Here is a 13,910-nt window from a genome sequence, read left to right as displayed (position 1 = left end):
ATTCATCCAGTTAGTGAAAGAACGAGACTCCTAATACTCAAGATTTTAACAAAAAGAGTAAATATGAGATTCTGTGAGATTCTCTTCTATGAGATTCTGTTTTTCTGATCATTGCTAATACATCTGATCAGAAAGAAAAATTGGTGTCAGTGTCTGATAGCATAGCAGGCAGTGGTGCTGTCTGTTGTAGTACAGACTGACACATCTGTAACTATAACTACCAACTAATATATACACAATTTGTGGAAATAATTATTTTGGGGAGCGTGAAGTTTTCCCAGGCTTGGTCTCTTCTGAGGAATTATTTATTTTTTTTTCACCGCTTACCCAAAATCAGTATGGTTTCAAAGGGCTGGTAGCGCTCCTGGAGTGCCATGAACTCTTTGATGTTGCAAAGGCAGCTGAGTCAATTCGGTGTAGGAGCTAGATTGCACTGTTTAATCCCACAGCCCAGCAGTGTGTGGTCGGCTAGCTGCCTCTGCAACAACTGGCGAGTCCCATATTTTTCAGGTTAGTGGGACAGAAAGCAAAGCTAACCTTCCAAAATGCTCCATGAGCTCTGAACATGAATGCTACTGCTTTTCCCTGGCTGGAGGATGTGTGTGGAGATCCTGCGTGCTTGAGCAAATATAAGCACAGCTGCAGTGGTGGTTCAGGTGAAGGAAAAGTGAATGTGAAGTTCCGTGCCGAAGCTGTCCTTTACTGATATATCAGGGCTGTATTGTATTCCTACTTCATCCTCTTGGCGAATGAGTTGGTAATACACACAGCTGGAATTGTAATGGAAGCTGAAGAACATAATCTCTATCGCATGTCTGAATTTCACTGTCCTGGGTTCCTTTAACGTACACTAAACATGGAGAATAAATCAAGCTGTTTGTGAGCATCAGCTGAGGCAAGTGTTGGGTGCTCAAATTTTGAATTTCTTGATTTGTTGGTTAGCTGTGTATGTATTTGCATTTATTATTAACTTAATCCAGAAGTTCTTCCTATATGAAGACCTACCATAGTTTTCATTGTGGTGGAAGCAAGGAAATGCTTTCAGGGAAAATGGTTGAGGAAGTGGGAACACCGCTCTTTTCAATCATATTCTCTAAAATATGTGAAATAGCAGGACGGCAACAATTATATTTTGTCTTCTGTCTAAAACAAGTCCTGTTGCATTTTGAAGATAACAGCTTCTCATAACTAATCATTTTTGTCTTTAAAAATGTGGAGTTCCAGGTTGACAAAAACAATGTAACATCTGTCTCCATGACTTAAACCTGATTCGTTTTAGGTAAACAAACATTAAAGTCTCATGCTAATTGTCTTTCCTCCATTCATTGCAGCTGATTCATCCAAATAAACAATTTCAGAGATCTTCTCTTATCACATTGTATCTGTCATGAAGCTTTTCTGAGATTGATGTGAAGGGACTACTATTTTTACTTGACTATAATTTGTTCTTTAATTCATTGACCATGCTTAACACAAGCAGTTTTGTAGTTTCATGACCACACATATTTTTAATGATAAAAATGAATGACTGCTGTCCCAGTAATACTAAAATCATGAGACTGCTCCATAGACACCACTTGGAGATTGCAAAGTGCTTTATGTGCCTGAGCTAGTCCCATTTGATGGGACTGATCCACTGATCATGGCCTCAAAGGCTCACAAGGCCCATTGGCCAGTGATACTCCTGCCAAATTCTAAATCTGATACCATATGTTAAAACTGTACAGTGCATAGTTTTCGGTATTTCATGACATCAAGATGCCCAGCATCCAGATGTTTCTAGAGGAGCATTCTGCTCAGATGGAGAAAGGTGGTACATACAAAGTCCAAAAACAGATCTGCACATGTGTAAAGTATCACGTGCCAACATATGTACAGCAATTGCAATCAGACGTGCTCACTGCATGAATGTTGAACAATTCTCTGCCTGTGATCATTTGTCTGGCCAAGAGTTAACGCTCTTTCTCTGAACTGAGCTGGGGTCCTCTGAATTCTGCAATGTAACTCTGCTTCGACGCTGTGCTCGACAAAATTATTTAGAAGCTGTTTGGCTTCCATGAGACAAGATTGTGTGCCATGTCATTCATAAATCTAAATTCACAAAGGAGAAGAAAATACAGGCTATATTTTTGGGTTGTGCTTCAGGTTTTTTTGGCCTGGTTCATCCGTAGCAGTCACTGTCTTTATAACTTGCTGAATTCAGAATACAAAGAATCAGTTTAGTTTTATTCTCAAGAGAGCAGCCAAGGAATTAACAAGAACAGAAAGCTGAATTCTGTATTGATGGAGGAGAGCTCAGAATTCAAGTTTGGATTGACTTGTCCAAGAACGGCACGCAAGACAGTGGCACAGAAATGACCCGAGCTATGAAGCACGGGCTTCACGCTTCACTGGTGACCTGCCTAATTGGTCATAAGTGCTAAGGCAACGTACTTTGACTTTCATCTGAGAATCTGCGAAGACTCCATGGAAGTATTTGGCTTTATAAGACCTTGTAAACCAGGTGAAGACTATTTTGGCTGCACATCTGCAAAGCACATCTACTATTGCATTAACATCTTAAGTGCCTGTGGTTTCACAGTATTTTTGTGCCAGCACTGGAGGAAGGAATCCACTCAACAAGTAATTTCTTCAGCTACTGGTTACACCTCTTCACTGACTGCAGTTCAGCCCTTTTATGTAAACCAGACATATACGGTGTCCTTTTTGCTATATAACGTGCTTATGTTGCTCATCTGTATGAAAAAATCCGAGCATCACATAACATGAAACCTTTACTTTTGTTCTCATCTTACTCCTAGACCATTATATATTTTCTGAATTTTGTCAAGGGATACAGACTCATAAATGTTAAATATATTAATTTGGCAGGTCAATGGCAATCTCACTTTAAAGAATTTCGGGCTTGATTCTTCATTTATTTTAGTATTAAAACTTTATATTGCTTACCATGGGTTGTACACTTGTTCTGTGCACTGCTTTCATGCACAGTATACCTACAGGAAATGGTTTTAATTGCTGAACCACTGTCCCATCTGATATATACAGATAAGAAAATTTGCCCCATATAAATCAAGGTTTTTATTGGATAGCATTAGAGGCTACACTATATTCACAGAGGACTTCCTTTTTTGCTTTTGTGTAGACAGAAGTGTTTACATGAAACAGTCAGTTTGCTGTGAGTTCTGTTACATTTATGTCACTTCATGTATCTCACAGAAAATGCAGTTGGTACAGGAAGACAGGAGAGGTAAAGAGGTTACAAATTCATTCAAACTGTCAATTAGATATGTTTGTAAAGCCCCCAGATACAAACTGATGAACACTATATATTGTAAAGGCTTTCACAGTTTGTATTTCTGCCAAAATACTCTAATTATTTAGAAAATCCTTTACAATGTCTATGTAATGGCACTGTTATAAGAATGTAGGATTATGGTGAAAGATAATTCTGTCAAGAGCTTTAAGAGGTCTTACAGGTAAGCCACCTGGCCTATGACTTAAGAGTCTCAGCTCTGGTTTTGGAATTATATCAATCAAGTGTATCATATATGGTAATTTTAGTTTCTATATCAAAAAAAATAAAACAATAAAATACAGAAAATTCATTGTATATTTTACCCAAGAGTTTCTGATAGAAATGAAAAGTAAAGTTTGTATTCATGTTCTCTCATTCTTTTTTCGTGAATTAATGAAAACAATGATTAGTTTTACTCTGAGTGGAAATATACCACAATGTTTATCAATTTCTTTGTTTCCTCACATACAGATCTGCAGACTTCAGCGTCACCTATCAACAGGGAACTACCAGCAGAATCTCTTTTCAAACCAGCCTGTAATGTTTGTATCTCCCACCAGTCGGCCACCCTGCAAAAATCTGATTGAACTTATACAGCTCTCAGGAGGAAAAGTATGTAAAGCCTTACGTCAGGCAAAAATCTGCATAGGAAAATACCCAGGAAAGAAGTACCAGGAAATAAAATGTTTATCAGAAAAATGGATATTAGGTAAGACACTATACTTCAACCCATATAAAATATTATGGAATATGTATTCAAAACTGGACTATAAATTGTTTACTAAACTGAGGTTATGGAGAAGGAGATGGAACAGACTGTTACAGTTATGTTTTCAGTAAGGTTGTCTCTGTGATGAGGACATTCTGTTAAAAACTAAGGCTTCTTTGTGATGATCTGGCTACTCACCTTTTTAATTTTATGAAGAACAAATTTAATCTAAAAATATATATTTTTTTCAAACTTGTCTTGTATATGATTTTCTCATTTAGAACAAACTAGATTATGGGAAAATCCCACAGGATAATTTCTTTTTAAAAAAGAAATGTTTGTCAATTTATTAAGACACAATAAGAAAGATTTTTAACTGGTATAAACTGGCATAGCACTACTGAAATGCAGTAACAGGCACTCTCTGATAATCTGTCCTGAATTATATGTTATACGTCTGACAGACAGTTTTCTGCAGTCACTGATTTCCACTTGGAAAAAGTTTATATTTAAAATCTTCTGTTAGTTTCCTAAGAGCTATTAGTCCATTACTTTTCCATTATTCCATCACAGTTCTAAAGGTTATCTCATTGCAGGGATTCAGACGTAAAATAAAATTTTATGTCAAACTCCTCTAGATAGTACCCCACTCAAACTCTGGCAGTAACTGTACAACACAAATTGATGTTATATGAGACTACATAAGTAAGTCCTAATCTCTTGACTGTTAATGCTATCAGATCATAATGACTTAAACCTGAAAGAAAATAACTCAAAAGGAGAAATGTAAAGTGAGCCATAAGAGAATACTTGTCTAAATGCAAGTGTTACTTGATACCTGAAGATAAAATTGTGAAGAGTTGAAAGAGATGCACAAGGAGAAGGCATCGTTTTTCTACGTGTGCCTTTCTCTAGCTTTCTCTGTGCTTTTCTCTAGCTTTGAAGAAGACTTTAAAGACCAAACGTGGCCAAAAATAGTGACTTGGTGAGCATACCAGAGGTTTGCACAAGACTAAAAATATTATATAGTAAATTAAACATAAATGTTTCTCATAATATTTCAGTGGTTAATTTCAGGTGGACAACTGTAATAATCAAGACTGGCATTTTACAGTATGTGCAATTTAATACCAATCTCCTAATACCCATCTCCTTCTGTTACATAATAAATAAAAGGAAGACTGAGGAAAAAGTGTGCCCCCTCCGTAAGGAAATGGAAGACCTGGTTATCCAGAAAATGGAGAAGGCTGAAGTACTCAATGACTTTTTTGCCTCAGTCTTCACTAGCAAGTGCTCTAGTTATACCTCCTAAGTTGCAGAAGACAAAGATGGGGACTGGGAGAATGAAGAACTGTAGGAGAAGATCAGGTTCGAGACCATCTAAAGAACCTGAAGGTGCACAAGTCCATGGGACCTGATGAAATGCATCTGTGGGTCCTGCGGGAACTCACAGATGAATTTGCTAAGCCACTATCCATCATATTTGAGAAGTTGTGGCAGTCAGGTGAAGTTCCCACTGTCTGAAAGAGGGGAAAGATAACCCCATTTTTAAAATGGGAAAAAAGGAAGACCTGGGGAACTACAGGCCAGTCAGTCTCACCTCTGTGCCTGGCAAGATCATGGAGCAGATCCCCTTGAAAACTGTTAAGGCACATGGAAAATAAGGATGTGATTGGTGACAAGCAACATGGCTTCACTAAGAGCAAATTATGCCTGACAAATCTGGTGGCCTCCTACAACAGGGTTACAGCATTGGTGGATAGGGGAAGCAACTGACATCATCTGCCTGGACTTGTGCAAAGTATTTGACACTGTTCCAATGATATCCTTGTCTCTAAACTGGAGAGACATGGATTTGATGGATGAACCTCTCGGTGGGTTAGGAATTGGCTGGATGGTCACACTCAAAGAGTTGCGGTCAACGTCTCAATGTCCAGGTGGAGATCGGTAATGGGTAGTGTCCCTCAGGGGTCAGTATTGGAACTGATGCTATTTAACAACTTTGTTGGTCATGTGGACAGTGGGATCAATTGCACCGTCAGCTGATGACACCAAGTTTGCTGATGACACCAAGCTATGTGTCGTGGTCAACACGCTGGAGGGAAGGGATGCCATCCTGAGAGACCTGGACAGGCTGGAGAGGTGGGCCTGTGTGAACCTCATGAGGTTCTACAAGGCCAAGTGCAAGGTCCTGCATCTGGGCCGGGGCAATCCCAAGCACAAACACAGGCTGGGTGGAGAATTAATTGAGAGCAGCCCTGAGGAGAAGGACCTGGGGGTGTTGCTTGAGAAGTTCGACGTGAGCTGGCAACATGCACTTGCAGCCCAGAAAGCCAATCGTATCCTGGGCTGCATCAAAAGAAGCATGGCCAGCAGGGTGACTGAGGTGATTCTCCCCCTCTACTCTGCTCCCGTGAGACCCTGCTTGGAGTGCTGCATTCAGCTCTGGGGCCCCCAGCACAAGAAGGACATGGATGTATTAGAACGAGTTGTGAGAAGGACCACAAAGATGATCAAGGGGCTGGAGCACCTCTCCTATGAAGACAGGCTGAGGGAGCTGGGGTTGTTCAGCCTGGAGAAGAGAAGGCTCCAGGGAGACCTTATAGCGGCCTTGCAGTACCTAAAGGGGGCCTACAGGAAAGCTGGGGAGGGACTCTGTCAGGGAGTGCAGTGATAGGACAAGAAGTAACAGTTTTAAAATAAAAAGGGTAGATTTACATTAGATATTAGGAAGATATTGTTCACTATGAGTCTGTGAGGCACTGGCACAGGTTGCCCAGAGAAGCTGTGGATGCCCCATCCCTGGAGGTGCTCAAGGCCAGGCTGGATGGGCCTTTGGGCAACCTGGGCTGGTGGGAGGTGTCCCTGCCTGTGACAGGGGGCTTGGAACCAGATGGCATTTAAAGTCAATTCCAACTTATACCATTCTTTGGTCCTATGACTCTGTAATTGTTAATTTTGTCTTGTACATATTCAGCCAAGTACCACTGCGTGAAACTCCTTCAAGAGTGCTCTGGCATGTGATCTCTCTTGTGGCACAGCTGACTTCTACTGGTCCCATGGATGTCTGCCTCACCCTAATCCAGCATCTCCTAAACTACATGGAGCTGGATTGACCAAGCTCAGCCCATCAGTGAATCGGTGGAACTGTGTATCTGGCTGCATAGTCTCACACATTACGTAAAGGATCTGAATTCTGTGTGCTTTTACAAATTTCTCAAATTTCTTTTGCATTCTGTTGGTGCCTTTTCTGTTGCTATGTCTTGCTGATGTGGTATGGTTATAGAAACACCAGCTAACAGATTTGAAATGATGAATCAGCAGAATTTGGAAAAAAGAAGTGTTTCTATATGGTACCTTAATGGGTACAGGTCTTTGAAGCTTAGCCCCTCTCTCAGGAACATTAAAACAGTGGCTGTCTGTCCCTACAAATTGCCATCATAATCAAATAATTAAGTCAAATCTGAAGTTTGTCTAATCTTTGACACTTCACTGTTGTAATCCAGTTTGTGGTTATCTGCTGTTAGTACAAAATGCCAGTTAACTTGCTTAGTGTTGACCTAAAAAAAAAAAAAAAACTATAGGTATATAATATAGCACTGTTTTTTAAACTTAAATAAATGGTAGGTGTTTCCAATATTATCATCTGACTGTTTGCATTTGTTTTAGGGTCTTTCTCTCTCTGTTTTCTCAGCTCCACTGGACTGCTCTGAAGTACATTGCTGCCTTATAATCTGTTTCTTGTGCACATGATCTTAAATAATCCTGCCTTTTTATTTCTTTTAGATTCAGTCACTCAGCATACAATATGTCCTATGGAAAACTACATTTTTCAGCTGTGAGCTAACTCAAGAGCTTCCATATGGCTGCAAGGAACCAAGCCTGGTTTGTCTTCAACAACAAACTAAGCTGTGAATAAAATTTCTAAGAGAATGCAAGTTACATATTTATTAAATACGGTGAAATGTTTTCTACATTTTTATTACTTATATAAATGTTTATCTTGTGATTATTTTTTTAATAATAAAGTTCTTCCCAAATAAAATCATTGTGCTTCTATTTATTTGTTGAAGACCTTTGGACCTAAAAGTTGAGTGAATTGTTATGTTCTGGGTGGAAGTAGAAAGATGCTTTCCAATCTCAGAGTGAATTTGATCCTGTTTTAGTGCAGTTAAAAGCTGTCCGTGCAGTGTGGGTGACTGTGCCCGAGCTAACTTTGGTGTAGTTAGCAGGAGCTGTGCCACCAGTGCATGGGTTCTGTAGGTTCCTCTATTCTGAGCACCCATGTGGACAGCTGGAGGCCCATGTTGCCATATCTTCTTGACCACTGCTAAATAAGTTTGTTTTGGTAAAAGGATAAGGTGGTTTATCGTGCTTAACTCACGCATCCCAGTGTAAACTTGTAAACTTCTACATTCATTTTTCAAAAGTAATTCTAACTCATTAATTATGTTCAGATGCCTTCAAATGCCTTACATCTAGTCTGAAACCATGAACAGCTACTGATCCCGAGTCAAATGAATTAAGGCAGCACATCATTCATTCATGCACTCAAATCTCTTGAAAATGGAACTCTTCAATAAATCCTTTAGGCATGTTTGAAAAATGTACGCAAATATTTTAAATGTTAAAATCTTCTTCAATCTGTGTTTTTGTTTTTAGCAGGTACAAATATTTGGATATAAATTATGTTGTGAAATATTTGGCTATAAATGCACAACCTCCTTTAAATATTTGCAGGGCCCATCAAAATAATATATTATTATCATAGAGGATAAAGTATTACCCAGTAACTTAACGGCAGCTTATACCTCGCACCTTCCAAACTCTATGCGCCCCTGAGTACTGCCAAACAATGGAAATTCTGTACAAAAAATAGCAATTTCAAACAAATATTATGGAACAATCAAAGTTCAATAACTTATAAACGATGCCATTCTTTTGCACTGTTATTACTTCTTGGTCTTTTTAAGGGCTTTGGATGCACAATTTCTTTAAACTTGAGGAGTATTCAAATTTTTTTCCTTCAGAAAAAGTTCAGCAATGTCTGTGTGGCAGGCTTCTTCAGGCACAAATTGCATTTGCATAGTTGCTCTGTAAAATGCGTAACATGCTTCTTCATGGGAAAGCTCCAAATTGTGATTATTTTATGGAAAATCAGACTCACATCATTTTCAGAACTAATGAGCAGCTCTAATTTGAAAAGATGAGATCTGAGTGCTATATAGCTTTGTTATATATATAAAAGAGAAAATATAATTAATTGAAGTATTTTGCTTGCTTAGTTTTCTGACATGCACATTTTTAACAGCATCTTACCTATATGTATCATACAAAAATTGGTAATCAGGTCTCTCTACAAATCTGGCTGTTTAAAATTGAAACTATTCACCTAATTACTGCAGAGCAGTGATAACATGGTACCACTCTTCACCCTTGTGAGCCCTTTTATTAAGAAAGTAGTTGCCTGGTCTTATAGACCAAAATAGAAATACTTAAATAAGTTGTGACATGTGAACATACAGTTCCCAGTAAATAATAGAATAATTTGTTTGAATTATATTGCTTAACCTTGAATATTACGACCTCCTAGTTTATTTTGTAGTCATTTTCTAAGAGCACTACACATAGAAATCTGTCACTATTAATTTATGCAATGTAACATTCCAAATCCGTTTTCTCATAAATCTTCTTAAGATGAATCTCGACTATTTAAATTGCAAATTCTTGGATCAACTTGTTGGTCTTTATTAGTCACACATGTAACAGACTTGACAGTGAAAAGCCTAATATACTTTTTGTTTTAATTGAAATGTTTCAGGTAAAGCAATCCATCAATTGAGATAATTTTAGCTTAAATTATGTGGTTTGATAGAAATCCCTATGTCTGCTGGCTGGTCTTGAAAAATCTGCTGTACTATGTACAGCAGCCGGTTAATGCAGCCAGCAGGAAATTAAATGCCTGATTTTGGTCTCCCGTTGTTGGTAAGAGGAGTGCTGTACATCCATACTGACTGCTGTTTGGTAAGAGGACATTGCAAATACAGGAGTGATTAGAATTAAATCCAGAGATTAGCATGTTGTACAGGCATCAAAATTAAATACTATTTCATTTTTTATAGTCGGGAGTCTTTCCATGCTTTCACCATGCTTCACTGAGGTTCTGCCATATACAAACTGCTGCACACTGCTGTCCTAAATGGCATCATGCTCACCTTAGCAGGAAACTTTCTTTTTAAATCTCCCCCCCGCCCCTTTTTTTTTTTTTTTTAATGTCAGGCTTTCATGTGGAGGAGAGATTCTCTTAACCTTAGCTTTTTTATCCTGCATGAGTGTTTTTGCCATTCATTTGTGAAAATGACTTAGCTGCTGTCTCTCCTTCTCAGAGGGCCCCTGTAGCCCGGCTCAGTGATGTCTCCAGCAAAATCACATAACTATAATCAAAGATTTTTCTAAGTTAGCTTAATTTGATTAGGAATCTGTTTAAACCAAAAATAAGTAGAAAAGCCAAAATAAGTATTATTCCTTCCTGAGATTCACGCTGGCTGAGTTCATTCCTAAAAGTAGTTTAACTCCCAGCACAGGTCCTATTTTAACTCATTCCACTTGCATTGCTGATACAGATGATAGCACAGACCACCACTACCCCTCCCCTTCTTCACTTTCCATAGATAAAAAGAGTTTTTACCACGCTTCCCATAATTTACTGGACACTCACATTGGCAAGTGCAGAAGTACTTAGGACAAACGCAGGCATGACGTTGGATAATGTGTTTCTTAGACCATGTCAACTAAATAATGGCAGCAGAATTGGTGTCTTGTTCAAACAGTATATCCTTAAAAACAAACTAGGATCTAAAACAGTTTCTGTATTGTCACAGTGACTAATAATGTAAAATACGCAAGGATGTGTTTGAAAGCAAGACTGCTGTAAATTTTTAATGTGGGTGAATTATACATCTCTTTTTTTCCCCTTTCTCTGTTTTTGTTTTTTTTTTTTGCACTCAGTTTTAGACAGCAACTGTGTTTATGATCTGTATGATCTAGTGAGTAAAAAGGTCTCTAAATATTCACAGTGATCCCAGTATATGAGCCATCTGGTATTGGTTACTAAACTACAGATTGCTAAACTGCAATCTTTTATGTTTCTGGATATTTTCCTGACTCATGCATGGACAACTCTTTGGAGGTTGTTACTTTTTAAATAAAAATAACCAGTAAAACCTATTGCATCACTTAAAATTCTGTTTATAGCTTCACTACAAGGTATCTGCAAGATAATTTAGAATTTAGGCATGACTGTATTATGTGGTAAAGTGTTATCAGCATATTCAGCACTAGGAAGTTGTTAGCGCTCACTTTTTTTTTTTTTCGGGAAGCCTATAATCAACTTAGGGACTGTAGAGTTCCTAAAACTGCAAAGGTGTTTGTAATGAGTATTTCTAAGCAGGAGCTGTGGCTGGGTGGAGCTGTTCTTCTATCACTTCTTCAAGCATAAGATGGAGGTATCCCAGAAACATCTAGAAAGCTGATTAAACTGATTTTTTTCCTCAAGAGCAACTCACGGCCTTGGAAAAAAATAATAATAATAATAATAATGGAATATTTGTTCAGACCAAAAACTGGAAAGCATGAAAAACTGCATCTGTGCCAGCAGTCTGACTTCTTTAATGACAGATCTATCTAACAGCAGAAACCCAAATGACTGCAGTCTTATTGCATTAAGCAAAGTTTTATTTCTGATCTCCTTTTATTGGTGTTTTTCAGAATTAGCTCTTTGCACGATATGACCAAATGGTGGGCTTGGGAAGAGCATCACCTTCACTTCAGCATCATGCAGCAGCTCACAGGAAGATGGTTTAAAACTGTCAGTAGTAAATAAATAACAGCTGGTGCTTAGGTTATCAGCACAGGTGTCTGCTAAGAGCTTTTGCTCAGACTTGGCAAGGCACAGTTTTTCCCCAGTTGATACAGATGTGAAACAAGCCTCTACGCATCATGGAGCAGCTCAAACTCCAGCAGAGGGCTGAGGTGCTGATAGGTAGCAGCCAGACGCAGCATAGGGCTGCCAGTTTCTTTGGACTGCCTGAGTCAGCATCCCTCAGAGGGGTCTTCAGAGGCCTGTGGTGTATTGCAGGAGATGGAGCCCGCCCAGCCTCCCAGCGGGTCCACACCTTCCTCACCACTGGGGCTCCTGAGGTCGTGAGAACTGAACCTTCACATGACTTCTTCCATTCCTCGTGTTGTTTGAGTCGTAGCTTCTGGTGCCTGGAAAGCACCTGAGCTATCGCCAGAGACAGAATTGTCCGGTGGAGTTAATTTCCCAAGGAGATTTATCAGTGCCCAGAATATCTTTCATATTCCTCTTGAATGAGGTGGCAAAGGTATTGCTACTGCTGGTCCAGACAGGTTTGGGGGCTGTATTTTCCTTCTTCATGGCAGATTTCATGGAACTTTTATGGCTTTTAAGAGATGGATGAAAACTAGGTCTGTAGGGAGGAGTGTGTAGAGGGAGGTAGTTGCACAATGCTGTCACTGTGACATGATCTTTTAAACACAGGCCAAACAACCCAAGCTGAGACTTGGAAACTCACCAGTGAGGAGATGCTTTCTGCCATACATGGGTGTCTTTTAAGGCTCCGCTTTTTCAAAACTTTGGATAATTAAAGAAATAGACTTTCAAAGTTGTAGAAGAAGATGGCTTTTTATTAAGAATTGTTACAGAGATGGCCCCATATGTAAATTACAATGCAGGATATTTCAACAGAAAAAAATCAAAAGAATGTAGCCTGGAGCACAGTGTGAATAAGGAAAAAAAAGGACTTGTCAAATGGGAAAACTTCCTTGGTAAGGTTATCACAGACCTTGCTGCTAGGCAGTGAAGCACTGTCTGCAGAGGAAAACTCAAATCAAAAAGAGGCACAACTTTTGTGTTATAGAGTGACTAAATGTCATCTTTTCCCCCTTCATATTCTTCTAAAATAACTATTTCTTGTATAGTGCCTACAGATTTCATAGTGTTGTGCCAATCAAGTTCATAAAACATAGTCTGTCTGATTTGACCCTCCTGTCCAAAGCCAGGCACCTTGGTTTTAATGGAGACATCGAGATGTGTCCTTTCTTCCCTTTCCTTTCTGCCAGAACTGCCACCCAAGCCCAGAGTTAGAGTTTTCATCTTGACTGCTGTTTTCCTTCCTTCAGTCGACACTTGTAGTATCAGGTCCTCTCATCCACCAAACTCCTTTTCCTAAGATTATTTGTGCAGTTTTCTGTTCTTTGCCATCTTTGCCATTTTAGTCTCTACTTGTTTCATTTTTCCGGTTCATCAAAAAAAACTTGCTGACTTTTCCAAGCTCCATCACTTTAGTCCCCCACTCCCTACCACCTCTGACATCTAACTACTTCTTGATTCTCGGTTTTGTTTCACTGAAGTCTTAAGCATTGAATCTCGTGTGTGTTAATAACTACTTCATACTTCTGTTTTCAGTCTTCCCTTCTACAAGTTACCGTAGAAGTCCACTCCGCAGTTCTTCATCCTCTCCATGTCCTACTTGAGAGCTCTCCACTTCTTTACCGCAGGTAGTGGTAAAGCACCTCCAAGCACCCAGGCAGGCACAAAGCTATACCCTGAGCTTCTGATGGGCTAAGACTAGTATATTTGATGTATTTAGTTGGTCTTATGCTGCCCCAGCCCTCTGGTTCACCCGTCTGCTTTGCGCATTCCCTGATGAAGCTCTCAAGCTCATTGACATGTTTGGGAGTGGACAAGTGCCTGGGACCATCAGACTCTGCTTTGCCATGAAAATGGAAGAAGAGTCATAACAGAAGAGATTCCCATTGTATTAAGACACAGACTATGTACTTTGCACAACCCTATGCCTACTTCCAGGAAATAGCAAATAT

General features: G+C 39.2%; 1 protein-coding gene across 2 annotated transcripts in view; it reads left to right on the top strand.

Moving 5' to 3' along the window:
• Window positions 1-8,052, top strand: part of MCPH1 (microcephalin 1) — a 130,562-nt gene extending 122,510 nt beyond the window's left edge. For both annotated transcript variants that reach the window (XM_080584553.1, XM_080584555.1), the window contains 2 exons: window positions 3,770-4,007; window positions 7,794-8,052. In XM_080584553.1, coding sequence (XP_080440679.1) covers window positions 3,770-4,007; window positions 7,794-7,849 — 294 coding nt within the window. In that variant the 3' untranslated portion in view covers window positions 7,850-8,052. The remainder of the gene's footprint in view (window positions 1-3,769; window positions 4,008-7,793) is intronic.
• Window positions 8,053-13,910: the final 5,858 nt, after the last annotated feature.

The sequence above is a fragment of the Anser brachyrhynchus genome, assembly GCF_964034855.1.
Source record: "Anser brachyrhynchus genome assembly, chromosome: 3".
Classification (NCBI taxonomy): Eukaryota; Metazoa; Chordata; class Aves; order Anseriformes; family Anatidae; genus Anser; species Anser brachyrhynchus.
The sequence above is the reverse complement of the archived record's forward strand: the minus strand, read 5'-3'. Positions and strand labels throughout refer to the sequence as shown.